At 36.9% G+C, this 12,652-nt stretch overlaps 1 protein-coding gene across 9 annotated transcripts in view; it reads left to right on the top strand.

The window, feature by feature from the left end:
* The window catches only part of UNC13C (unc-13 homolog C), a 585,940-nt gene that overhangs the window by 402,996 nt on the left and 170,292 nt on the right, over positions 1 to 12,652 (top strand). For all 9 annotated transcript variants that reach the window (XM_070579899.1, XM_070579965.1, XM_070579933.1 and 6 more), the window contains one exon: positions 2,032 to 2,117. In XM_070579899.1, coding sequence (XP_070436000.1) covers positions 2,032 to 2,117 — 86 coding nt within the window. The remainder of the gene's footprint in view (positions 1 to 2,031; positions 2,118 to 12,652) is intronic.

Here is a 12,652-nt window from a genome sequence, read left to right as displayed (position 1 = left end):
AAGGTTAAGGAACTTCCCTTTAATTCCTAGTTTTCACAGTTTGTTTTTTTTTTTATCACGAAGGAATGTTGAAGTTTGTCAAATACATTTCTTGCATCTATTGAGATGGTAATAGTTTTTCTCTTTGGTCTGTTAATATCGTAAATTACATTGATTCATTCTTGAATGGTAAACCAACATTGCTTTTTTAGGATAAACTTCTCTTGGTCATGATGTATTATTCTTTTTATGTATTGCAGGATTGAATTTGCCATTTTTTGTTGAGGATTTTTGCACATATTTTTATGAGAGATAATGTTCTTTAGTTTTCTTTTTGTATAATGTCTTTGTTTTTTGTATCACAGCATTGTAAAGTGAATTAATACAGTCTTTATTCGATTCAAAAAAATTAAAGTAATTAATTTCCTCATTTTATGAGCTTGAAGCACTTTCATTATATCACTTACAATTTTGTTGTTTCATATCCATTACATAAAAATTAATATACTATAAATTGTGATGTTAGTCACTATCCACAAATGAAAACTTTTGAAATAAATTACTTGCCTAACGTTACTTTTATATCGAAAAAGTTTAATGTTGAAATTAATTTTGTGTGTGTTCAGATTGCATTAATATTTTTAAGCATAGAAAGTGTTCTGAGTTTAGTACTTGATAAACGTACATATTCTGCAATTATGTTTTAAAATATCAATTGGCATTGTTAGATAAATTGATAGATAGCAGTTGGTAAGGGATATTTAATGAAGCACACCTTGCTTTTGGTGAAAAGTTTGACTAGAATAGTTTTATGTAGTGTCAGTGGTCTTTTCTTCTTTGAAGTCATGTTTTCTTCGGTAATACTTTCTATCCCATTCAGAATTGTATTACTCTGTTTTGATTTAGACCCAAAAGTATAAACGAATGTGAGAGCTAATTTTGTTCCTTAAAATATATATATATATTTTTTGTTTCTTAATATATATGATTTTTTGTATACATATGTATGAATACATTTTATATATATATTATATAGTAAATATTTGTTAGAACAGAAAATACTTTCAGTCTTACGTACTGGCATGGGGTGAATGTTTATGATGAAATGAAAAGACTTGGTCATTATATTCACTGGACTTGTATTACGAGGAGCTTATCATGAGATTGAAAACATATACAAACAGAAGACATCTTCGGCAGTAGTGGGAGTCTTGTCTTTAGCCTAAGCTTGTTTGATCTAAAACACGGACCTGCTTAGGAGTTCTGGAGTCCTGATCAATGTGTCCACCATGGGATATTTCACCTGAGGGGTGAAGAATCTTTCTTGCAATAATCCATTTTAAGCAAATAGAAAATGGTAGCACTCAAGCTTGTTCCAAGGAAAATGGCTAACAGATGAATGTGAGGCATGGTTTTGGTATTTCATGGTCACTGTCACTCAGATTCATCTGACTTATCCTCAAAATTGAGACATATGAAGATGAAGTGCTTGCTAAAACTGAAGAGGATCCTTAGACACAAACACACACACATTCTAAGACATCCATCCGGAGCCCTGGGGATCACTACTTTGGAACTGATGTAATGGAGTCTATTTTCCCGCCACCCAATAATTGTTTTCATCACCACACTCTGGTGTGTAGCTTTTTTTCCTGCTTATGAAAGTTCTTAAAGAGAAATCTCTGGGCTGGCCCGCTGGCACAGCGCTTAAGTTCCCACGTTCTGCTTCGGCGGCCCTGGGTTCACGGGTTGGGATCCCAGGTGCAGACATGGCACTGCTGGGCAAGCCATGCTGTAGTAGGCGTCCCACATATAGAGGAAGATGGGCACAGATGTTAGCTAAGGGCCAGTCTTTCTCAGCAGAAAGAGGAGGATTGGCAGCAGATGTTAGCTCAGGGCTAATCTTCTTCGAAAAAGAGAGAAATCTCATAAACAAAAGTATTTATGAACAATATAATAATCACTGTAGTATATGTGTAAAGTGAAGTATTTTGCTCTGTTTTTTAGGTACATTTCTCTTTTTGATGTGCTAATATATGTGTTTGGTTTTAGGTTTCCTCAAGAACTGAACATGGGAAAAGTCAGTGCTGAAATTATGTGGACCCTTTTTGCTCAGGATATGAAATATGCACTAGAAGGTAATTATGAATATCTATACTTATTAGAACACATGTTTTAGTTAAATCATGATTTTGTGTTCTTGGTTTTAATGTAAGGAATTGATGCATTAAAACATTGATTGTTGTGATCAGTTTAGTTATAAAACTTATTTCCACATTGTAGAAAGATAAAGATTTCAAAGTACTTAAAATCCCTGAAGAACTATATGCATTTTAATCAAGTGGTCTAAGTTTCAGGACCATAATGAGTATTTCAATTATAGGAAAATGCTTAGATGCAGGACTATTTTATGGTAGTTTAGTTACCAAAGCAGACCATTTTGAGAGTGTGGGTGAGTAGTATTCGTCTAAATATTGTCTACATGGACTTGGAAACGGTATCCACTGCTAGGCAGGTTAAACTTTCACCAAAGCTTGCCCAAGGACAACAGCAAGGTTCTTCACCAGAAACTCCACTTTCAATAAGACTAAATCATACAATGTAAAGCTCTCAGTTTAAAAATTCTATAAATACTCTTTGAGCGCTCACTTTAAGATCAGAGTTGGAGATAGAACCTTAAGCCAGCCAGGGTTCCTGTCCTCTAGGAATTTGTACTGTGGTAGAAAATTTTGTGTTTATTCAACAAATATATATTGAGACTCTAGATGCTAAATGTCCATGACTGCACTCAGTGTGGAGGATACAGCAGTACACAAGACAGCCATGGTCCCTGCCCTCAAAAAGATTATGGACGATAGCTCCAAGTATGCAGACAATTGTAATATGGGGTGGTCTGGGCTAAGGATGATGGAGTGCCTGGAGGAGAAGCACCTAAATCAGACTTGGGCCAAGGGGCCAAGGTAGGCTTTCTAGAGGAACTTCCTCTGAGGAAGTGTTATCTTAATGAAGACCTGAAGTATAAGTAAGAGTTAGTTTAGGGAAGAGATGAGCAAGAAGCATCTCTGTCTTGTCCTGGTAGATAACAGAGCATTAGCAGTTAGAGCGAGTACAAGGTGCATTTGAAAATAGAGAACTCAGCAGGCCCAATGAGCAACAGGTAGCAGGAAGTGAGGCTGGAGAAGTTGGCAGGGACCAGCATCCAGTGCCTTGTGGGTCATGATGAGTCGTTTGACTGTCTGCTAAGAGAAATGAGGGACTGTAAAGGGATTTCATTAGGGACATATATTTTCAGATTTGCAACTTAGAAAAAGCATTTTGAGTCTAATATAGAAAACTGATTAATAGGATAAGACTGGTTCAGAGTCCATGTTCATCATGCCACTGTTTTTTAGCATTGCTAAAATGTAAGCTTGCTGCTAGGTGACACAGAGGGAACGTAGGAAGTTTTCCTTATTTGAAAAAAAAGGTACACAACAGATTATAATATCTAGTTTTCTGGCAAAGTCTGGGTCTACCACCTGCAAATATAGAGGTTTATCGAATCCTTAAAATTACACCACAACTGCTCAGAGGTGCCAACTCCTTATTCTGCAATGAAGTGTTCCATCTCCGTTGTATTAATCAGTCCTACTTTCTCTACCTCTGTCTCTGCCTCCTACCAACCACATCCTTTTATACCACTCTGCTTTGATTGTCTCTTTGGAATCCAAAAAGTCTCTTAAGTCAGACAGGAACCACCAGTCCATGAGGCCAACAAGTTTCTTCAGACAGCATTTACTCCTCTAGTCCTGTCCCCTGCACTCCCACACCTTCCCTCCTTGAATGTCTATCAAGCTTCTCAAACTTTATAGAGTCAATGTAGAATTCTTTTTCTCTTTATTGAGGTAACATTGGCTCATAATATTGTATAGGGTTTAGCTGTAGGATATGCAGATGTCAATACAGAATTCGTAATCCCCTCTGTCAAAACCTATTTCTTCCCCACTGTTCTCTATTGCAATTATTGGCATGACCATTCATCCAGTTACTTAGGTCAAACATGTAGGGTCATCATGGACTCCTTTATTCTCCTCAGCACACTCTAAGTTCATTCCTGCCTTCAAACTTTTTCGCCAGCTGGGCTACTGACTGGACTTCTCTTCCATTAGTCTTCACAAGTTGCTGTGTAGGGCTCAGCTTAATGTCATCTCTTCAGGATCTAAAGTGACCCCAAGAATAATTTATTTTAATCCTCTGCACAGCAACTAATTACTATCTTTTATTTGTTTGTTTGTGTTTCCTTGTTCATTTGAATGCTTCTTATCTATCTTTCTCACCAAAATGTAAAATTTTTTTCCATGATTTTTACCAACATATTTATGTTGCCTAGAATGATGCCTAGAAAATAGAGGCTATTCAATAACTATTTGTTGAGTAATAAGGTAAAGACTTCAGCAGGTATCCCAACTCAATGGAGTAGTGAAAAGGGCAGTAGAAGAGACTTCCACTTGTGATTTCGCTGTGTGATCTTGGGAACATTCCAGGAGGGCAGCACCTTTGTTTTTCATCGTCTTCACCTGTATAATGAAAGGTTCACATTGGATCACAGGGCCGGGCAATGGGCAGTCAGCCTTCTGCTTGCCAGCGCACATTTTGTTGGGGCAGCGCCTGTACCTTTGCTAACATGGTAACATTTGTGCAACTATTAGATATTTTATGTTACCTTTACTTTAAAAAATAAGTAGCAATTTTAGAGAACTGAGTATAATATTTATGTTAAGAAATGTAAGTCACTTTATTGAGATATAATTCACCTACCATACAATTCGCTTACTTAAAGTGTACAATTCTATAGTTGTTATGTTTGCACATGCACACACATTTTCAGGAAGGCATGGTAAGTACAGTAAGGGAGTAACTTGGATTGCACTTCACGGTTTATCCAGCTTCTTCTTCCACGAAATGAGAAAACTTTTGAATGCAAAGAATGTATTTGTCATCTTTATATTCATTGAACCTTAATAGGAACTCAATATGTGTTTGTTTACTTGAATCAAATTGCAAATGAGACAAGCCAATGCAAAGAGCCTTGGAGACAAGGCTGGAATACTTACCATGTTCAAACTAAATATTTGTAGTATTGAAAGTTGGGAGGCAGCAAGCAATCTGAGTTTGGGAAACCCAATTTCAGAAAGCTTTATCACTTAGGAGCTGTACAACTTTGGGCAATTCATGTATAACCTGTCCAAACTTTAGTTTTCTTTTCTATGAAAAAGTGATGAGAGGAGCCAACCCGGTGGCATAGTGGTTAAGTTCTAGTGCTCTGCCTAGGGGCCTGGGTTCACAGTTTCGGATCCCAGTATGGACCTACACACCCCTTGTCAAGCCACGCTGTGGTGATGTCCCACATAAAAAATGGAAGAATATTGGCACAGATCTTAGTTCAGGGACAATCTTCCTCAAGCAAAAAAGAGGAAGATTGGCAACAGATGTTAGCTCAGGGCATGGCAGGGGACCTTTGTTATTATTATATAAAGGGAGAAAGAGCTGTTAAAGTCTCAAAACTGTCTCCTGTAGGGGTCAGTTAAGGTTTAAACTCTTAGGAGAATGTTTACAAATGCATGTGAATCTGTTCACTATCTCTCCATGCTTCCCTTTCACCATTTCAATCTAATAGGTGGTTTCAAGAAACGTACTGTTATGCGTTTTTTAAAGTGACACAAATAATAATTATTAGAGAAAAGAAGAACCAAGAGTACCTTAAAGAGTAGAGGGCATATACTTAAAAACATTCCTCTGGCAGGCTCTGTTGCACATTGATAGTAATGTTTTTACTCTGCCTATTTGTCTGATAGAATGTTGTTAAAATTAATTGCCTGTGGAGCAGTGCTTTGGGCTGTTGACCTAGAAAGAGTCTGTGTTGCTATTATATAATTAGGGCTGCGTAGTTCATCTTGTGATTAAAGCGTCTGAGCCCAACTTCTGAAGAAGTCAGGTCAACAGAGAGGAGCCATTTAGAATGTATGGACTTGCGGCTGTTTGATGCAGCTTTCCGCTTTACTTCAGAACTCATCAGCTGCTGCAAAAGAAATAAGCTAATTTTAAAATAGAACAACTTTTTTCTCAATTTTACTCAATCTGTATGAGCCAACTTATTTTGTTTTCAAATTTGACATTAACCACTTTACAAGTTTGATAAACAGTAATTGATTTGATCACATGGGGATAATTTATTGAATGAAACCAGAATAAATTATTTTACAGATTGAAAAAAATGTTCTTTCTGTGAAAAAGAGAGTGTAGGAAGGAAAAAAAGGCTCAGATGAAAAGTTTCCTTTTATAGTGAGGTAGAGTTGGCTTTTCAGAATTTTTTCTAGGGAATTTATTCGAAAGATTTCTAGTCTTTACCCCGGCAGGGACAAATAAAAGTTTTGCAGTAATTTAAAACAACCTAGGTTTGAGTTCAAGCTCTGCTACTTTCCATTGACTTTTTATCTATGATCTTGGACAACTTACTAAACTTACTAAGCCTCAGTTTCCACATTTGTAAACAAGGGACAAAAATATCTACCCAATAAAGTTATTATAAGAACAAATAAAGAGACAGATATGCGGGTGAGGGGGACTAGTTTCCTAGCACATAATACATTCTCAACAAATACTAGCCTTCATGACAAGCTTGATTATAATTTAGTAAATGAGAACTTGGAGACAATGTATAATACCACCAAAATGTAGAGATGCCTGTGAGTGATTGAAATGTTTAATCAACAACTCAATTGACTGGAGATGAAGTGTTTGTCATCTTGATATCTGCAGAACTTGGTTGCCTGGCAATTCTTAAATCAGGACAGTCCTGTTCAGGGCGCCAATTGTGTAGCATATGTCTGTGTCTTCAAAGTCTTTATTAAGAGCAAATCCTGCTAGGCTCCAAGATAGCAGCCAGATGGTGAATTGGGTCCATAACGATTCAGGTGGTTTCTAATTAATAATTCTGTAAGAGTGGTTGGGAGTCTTTAAAACACTGGTTCTTAAATTGGGTTTAGTGACTGGGCTTCAATCGTATCCTGAAATTGCATCCACATTTAGGGGTGGATGGGATGGGAGATGGGTGTTTAAGGAATGTGTCAAATTCTCAGATGAATCTTTGAATAGAAAAACAATTAAAAGTCCCTGAACATAAACTAGTTTAAAATGGTTGTTTTACTTAATTACCTTAAGCAGAGATGAAATCACTTATAGTGTTCAAAACACAATCATCTTTCATTTGGCGTTAGTGAAGTCTCCCACATCAGTGCCCTCAAACTTTAGCGTGCACACTAGTCACCTGGAATCTTGTTAAAATGCAGATTCTTGGTGAGAAGATCTTTGGGGAGGGGGAATTGATTCTCTTCATTTCGAACAAAATATGAGGTGATGCCCAGGGGCTGGTTGGCGTTCCACACTGAATAGCAGCAAAGCTTTAATACTGTTGTAAAAGTGATGTCTTAGTTCTGATATTCTTTTTACCACCAGTCTTTGCTGTCTGCTGCTTAGTTATCATGTTGGACCTCACCAATAGGTGAAGATTCTGAGACTCCCTTGGTAATTTTTTAGCATCTCACCATCCTAATAAACACATCTGCTGCCATTTACTTTGCCCTCAGTTTTCGTGCACTGTCTTATCTTGACTTAGGAATTTGAATATTTGCATATTGAGTACTGTCAGAAAGTTCTTTACTTCCCTCACATTTATTTTTAGGGCCTTTTCTCAAAGAAGTGTGATTTCTTTCTATTGCCCTTCACCCAAATACAAGTTTCAGGCCACCCAATGCATTTGACAACATTGCCCTTGACCTTGTAGCCACAGAGACAATGAGAACACAAAGGCATGGTCACATCTCTCACTGACCACCGTGGCTATACCAAGAGAACTGACTTGTTGCCCCATGATTTCTCTAGCCTCACTTAGAGTGGTCTCATATTTAACATCTTTCTGGTCTACCTCATACTTAGTCTACCTCAAACTAATATTTCACACTTGTCCTCTTTCTGGTCTACGTGTCAGCAATTTTCTGCTGATTTTCAAGTTTACCCTCAGAAATCACTGGTTCCCAAGTTTTCATGATCCTTATTTTCTGATAGAAAATATTGGCTTCTGCCTAATTTCTACAGTAAATAAATCCTCCCTGACAAAAACTGATTTTTTTTCCCATCCTATTTCCTACTTTCAATCTTTACCTTTATTAGACTCACAGAGATTAAAGCTACACTTCTGCACATTTCAAAGACTGTAGGTAGAGCAGAGAAGGATAACACTTTGCAAAGGATCCCTCTGGCCTCTTTTACTTATAGGAGTGGTTTTCAACCTGTTTGGAGTTTTTTTCCCCTGTTCCAACATACCTCAGAGGTACAGAAACTCCCACGAGTAACAGAGATGTCAGCGTTTCTTAAGCAAGGAGAGATGGCAGGTGGCTTTCCCCTCACCCTATTCAGAATCATCAATATTACTCTTGTCCAGAAACAGACAACTTCTGAATGATTCAAAGAAATAACACAATACTTATTGATGAAAACATTAGCTTTTAATGGATAACGTCATACTGAAAAAAATTCTATCCTATATTTCGTATGACTAATAATCAAGTCATTTTCCTATTCTCAAAGCTATTTGCTAAGATTTAGATACTTTGGCAGGGACTACCAGAATACCAGAGACAGTTACACACTATTTTAGGATACTCCCACATTCCTGATATTATAAAATAGCCTCATAATCAACCCAGTTGCCTAAGCTAAAAGTTGGGAAGTCATGGTTGACTTCTTTCTCTCCTCAGCATTCAATTAGCAACTCTACATTATAAACTCTGTATCTGAAATTCTCCTCCATAATTTTCTTTTCTATGCTTCTTACTACTGTCCTTGTTCAGACACATCATCTTTCCTGCTTCCACCTTCAGTGATACGGTTCTTCCTTTGTAGATGCCTCCCTGACCACTGGATAAAGTCCAAATTCCTTAGCATAGCCTGGATCAGTACCCTACACTCCTTTCTATACCTGATTTTAGCCCTAGTACTTAATACACACACACACACACACACACACACACACACACACACACACACTATATGCTCTAGCTACATCTAGCTATTTAAAATTTTCCTGAAATCCTTATATAAATTTATGCCTCAGGACATTGTGCATAATGCCCCCTGCCCAAGCTGTTCTTTACTTGCCATCCCTGGCAAAGACATATATTCTTCAAAGTCCAATTCAAATGGATTCTTCTGTTAGGTTTTTCCAGAGATTCTCAAAGAGAAATAAGTACTTCTTCTCTATTCCCCCCAAATACTTCCTATTATAGCATTTATCCTTTTATTATACTTCACAAATATATTGCTTACCATACCCTGATCTCTTATTCATCTTTGTAAGAAGCTCCCTACTGTCACCTTTCTCTGATGCTTGATAGAAAATGTTATGAACCGATGACTGCATTCATCAATATAAGCCTGGGTCTACAAACAGGCAATAGTATAGCTATATGTTCTATCCCCAAACTCTAATTTCCAGCCGCAGTCCAACACTACCACACAAACCCGATACACTCACTCATACAAAGGAGAAAATTTTTCTAAGTATGTAGTTCCAACAGTTATTTCACCAGATGTTGTGGTTGTAGCAGTTCTAAGAAGTGTTTAATAAGCATAAATGAGAGAAAAACCTAAATGCCTTTCATTTACCCACAGAAACTCTGTAGGTGTGTGTTCCTCATGCATCTGTGTGTTGTACGAGAAGACGGCGTGTTTACAATGAAGTGTAAGCTATGCTTCTTTAATAAATTGTGAAATATTTCTTCCAGTCACACTCTGTTCATCAGTCCCAACCTTCTTTTCTGTAACATCCCACCAATTTGTGTTAACATATCTTTACACAGAATTCCAAGTCTAGATTAATGGATAACAAATCAAAACAAAACTAAAACAAATGATGACTAATTCTCAGTGCTTATTACTACAGAAAACCAGTTCTATTCATTTAAATTTTCAGTGGCAGGTCACATGAGTCAAACCATGAACTGAAATACGATTTCTGGATTAATATATCAATTTAGATGAGAGAGTTTATTTGAGAGATCATGTGTTATATTTTTCCCCTCCCCCAAAATAAAGGCAAGACAAAAATGTATCGTGTTATATTTGTCCCCCCTCACCCCAAATAAAGGCAAGAATGAAATGTATTTACTGGTACTTCTTAAGGTTTCCTGATTCACCAGGCCAGTGGTTTTCAATGTGTGGTCCCCAGACCAGCAGCAGCCCCATCCCCTGGGAAGATGTTAGAAATGTAAATTCTTGGGTCCCACTCCAAGCCTACTGATTCAGATTGGGGCCCAGAAATATATGGGTTTTTTTGTTTTTTGTTTTTTGTTTTTTTTAAGGATTGGCAGCTAGACTAACAACTGTTGCCAATCTCCTTTTTTTTTTTTTTTTTTTTTAAGGATTGGCATCTGAGCTAACAACGGGTTGCCAATCTTTTTTTTTTCTTTTTCTTCTGCTTTATTTCCCAAACCGCACCCCCCCACCCATCCCCCCTCTGGTACATAGTTGTATATCTTAGTTGCAGGTCCTTCTGCTTGTGGGATGTGGGATGCCGTCTCAATGTGGCCTGACGACCGGTGCCATGTCCGTGCCCAGGATCCGAACCCTGGGCCACCACAGCGGAACATGCGAACTTAACCATTCGGCCATGGAGCCGGTCCCTAGAAATATATGTTTTTAACAGGACTTCTGGGTGATTCTGATGCATGCTAAACTTTGAGAACTACTAATCTAGGGAATATATAATTAGCATACTGCCTTATTCCATTGTTGTTATGAACACACAATGATTTTTGAAGACATTTAGGTAGGTCAGAAATATGTCCCTGAAAATAAAAGCTAAAATGGAGGAGCTGGTATGGATGCATTAACCATGTAAGGATAAACCAGTAAAGGAATAAAATCATGGAAGAAAAACAAGTTAAAGGAGAAAATTCATTTTTGAGTATCAATTTTTTTTAAATTTATAAGTAAAGTAAAGGAGAAGAGATTAAGAATTAAAATAGTAATTAAAGAAAAAAGGAGAAGAGAATTAAAAAATAATTCTCAAGGAAATGAAGGGAGGAAGAGAATAGACTGAACCAAGTCTATCAAGATGAAACTTAGTGGGAAAAAAATGATAAGGAAGATAGTTATTGATGACTCAGGCAAGCAGGCATACAATTCTTATGTCAAGAAATGTCCATGGGGTATTCATTACCGTAGAGGAAAATAAACTTCCCTTACAAAAGAATGAAAAACTTGCGTAGTTTGTTTAATCTCCTACTCAAAAGAAAAATAGAAACCCATACTGCATTCATGTCATTTTTCATTTTTCTTGCCTTGGAGTCAAGTTCCAACAAGAGTAAATAAATTTCCTGTAATGTTTACATCTTTCTTTAAATCTTTATTTATTATTTTGAATAGGACAAAACTCAATGCATTGTGAAAAACTTAATGCTTTTTTGTACCATAATGCTTCAAAAGCCAAATGCGATAGAGATGGATAGCTAGCTTTATCATTTATTTCTACTTTATTGATCTTATCCATGTGACTTTAACTAGGAATTTTCGTAAAACTGTGCATAACAATATTTTCCATATTTAACTGTTCAGCATGCTTCATATATATTTTACAGAGTAAAGTTTTCTTTTTTTATTTTTAAGTAGAATGGGTGGCCTTATTAGCGACATTCTCAATTATACAAAATTGTGACCTCTTTGGGGAAAGGGACTACGTTGACCGTGTTCAGTCCTTAACATACCTGGCCTGTGTAGGTGCTCAATAACTAATCATTGAATGAAAATCCCAGGTGGACTAAAACGGTATATATATGAATGTGTGTGTGTAGGTTAACTACATAATTCAGAATGATTTTCATCTAATCAAAGACAGGGATTACATATTATTAAAACTTTCTATCTATTTTCAAGAACATTCTATATTAAAGCACATTATTCATCAGTTTAATTGTCCATTTTGATATGTAGACAATAACAGCATAGTAAAGCTTCAGTTCATCATGATGCCTTTCCTCAGATAAGCCTTTGTGATTCAGTCCTTAGCCAACGGCTTTCTAATATATAATGATCTATTTTACATTAGCAAGCACAGCACACAAAACATATGGTAAAACTCTGCTTCTCTGAGATAAAGCCAAATTTCAGCCATCAAACAGATTTCCTAGGCTGGTTAATAAAAATCAGCTGTCAAGCTATATAACCTAAAGTCTAAAAACTTTCCATTAAATCCCCCATGACATTTAACGGGGAAATAGAGATCAGTGAGAGTAAATGTTGAAAACCACAGCAAGACCAAGGTAGACGTGTTCTGGTTCCACCTTCCTCTGCTTGCTCTGCTGTTTTTTTCACACTCCTTACCTGTCCTTCCCCCTTCTTTATCATCCTCTTGAACATCTGGTACACTCAGGGCTTTCCAGCAGATTAAATACACTAAGGTGTTTAGGACGTAGTGGTGATCTCTTCCAAAAGGTCCGAAATCAAAATAAGGAAGGAAAAGCATTAAAATGAAAAATTGTGAGTCGGGGGATAGCAAATAAGTCCTGCTTACACCGGTGAGCTGGAAGTGGCCAGGTAGGCACAAACATAAAACAAAATAAAATGGAAACTAGAAATA

Source organism: Equus przewalskii, chromosome 1 (assembly GCF_037783145.1).
Source record: "Equus przewalskii isolate Varuska chromosome 1, EquPr2, whole genome shotgun sequence".
Taxonomy (NCBI): domain Eukaryota; kingdom Metazoa; phylum Chordata; class Mammalia; order Perissodactyla; family Equidae; genus Equus; species Equus przewalskii.
Note: the sequence above shows the minus strand (reverse complement) of the source record. Positions and strands in the feature narration are given on the sequence as shown.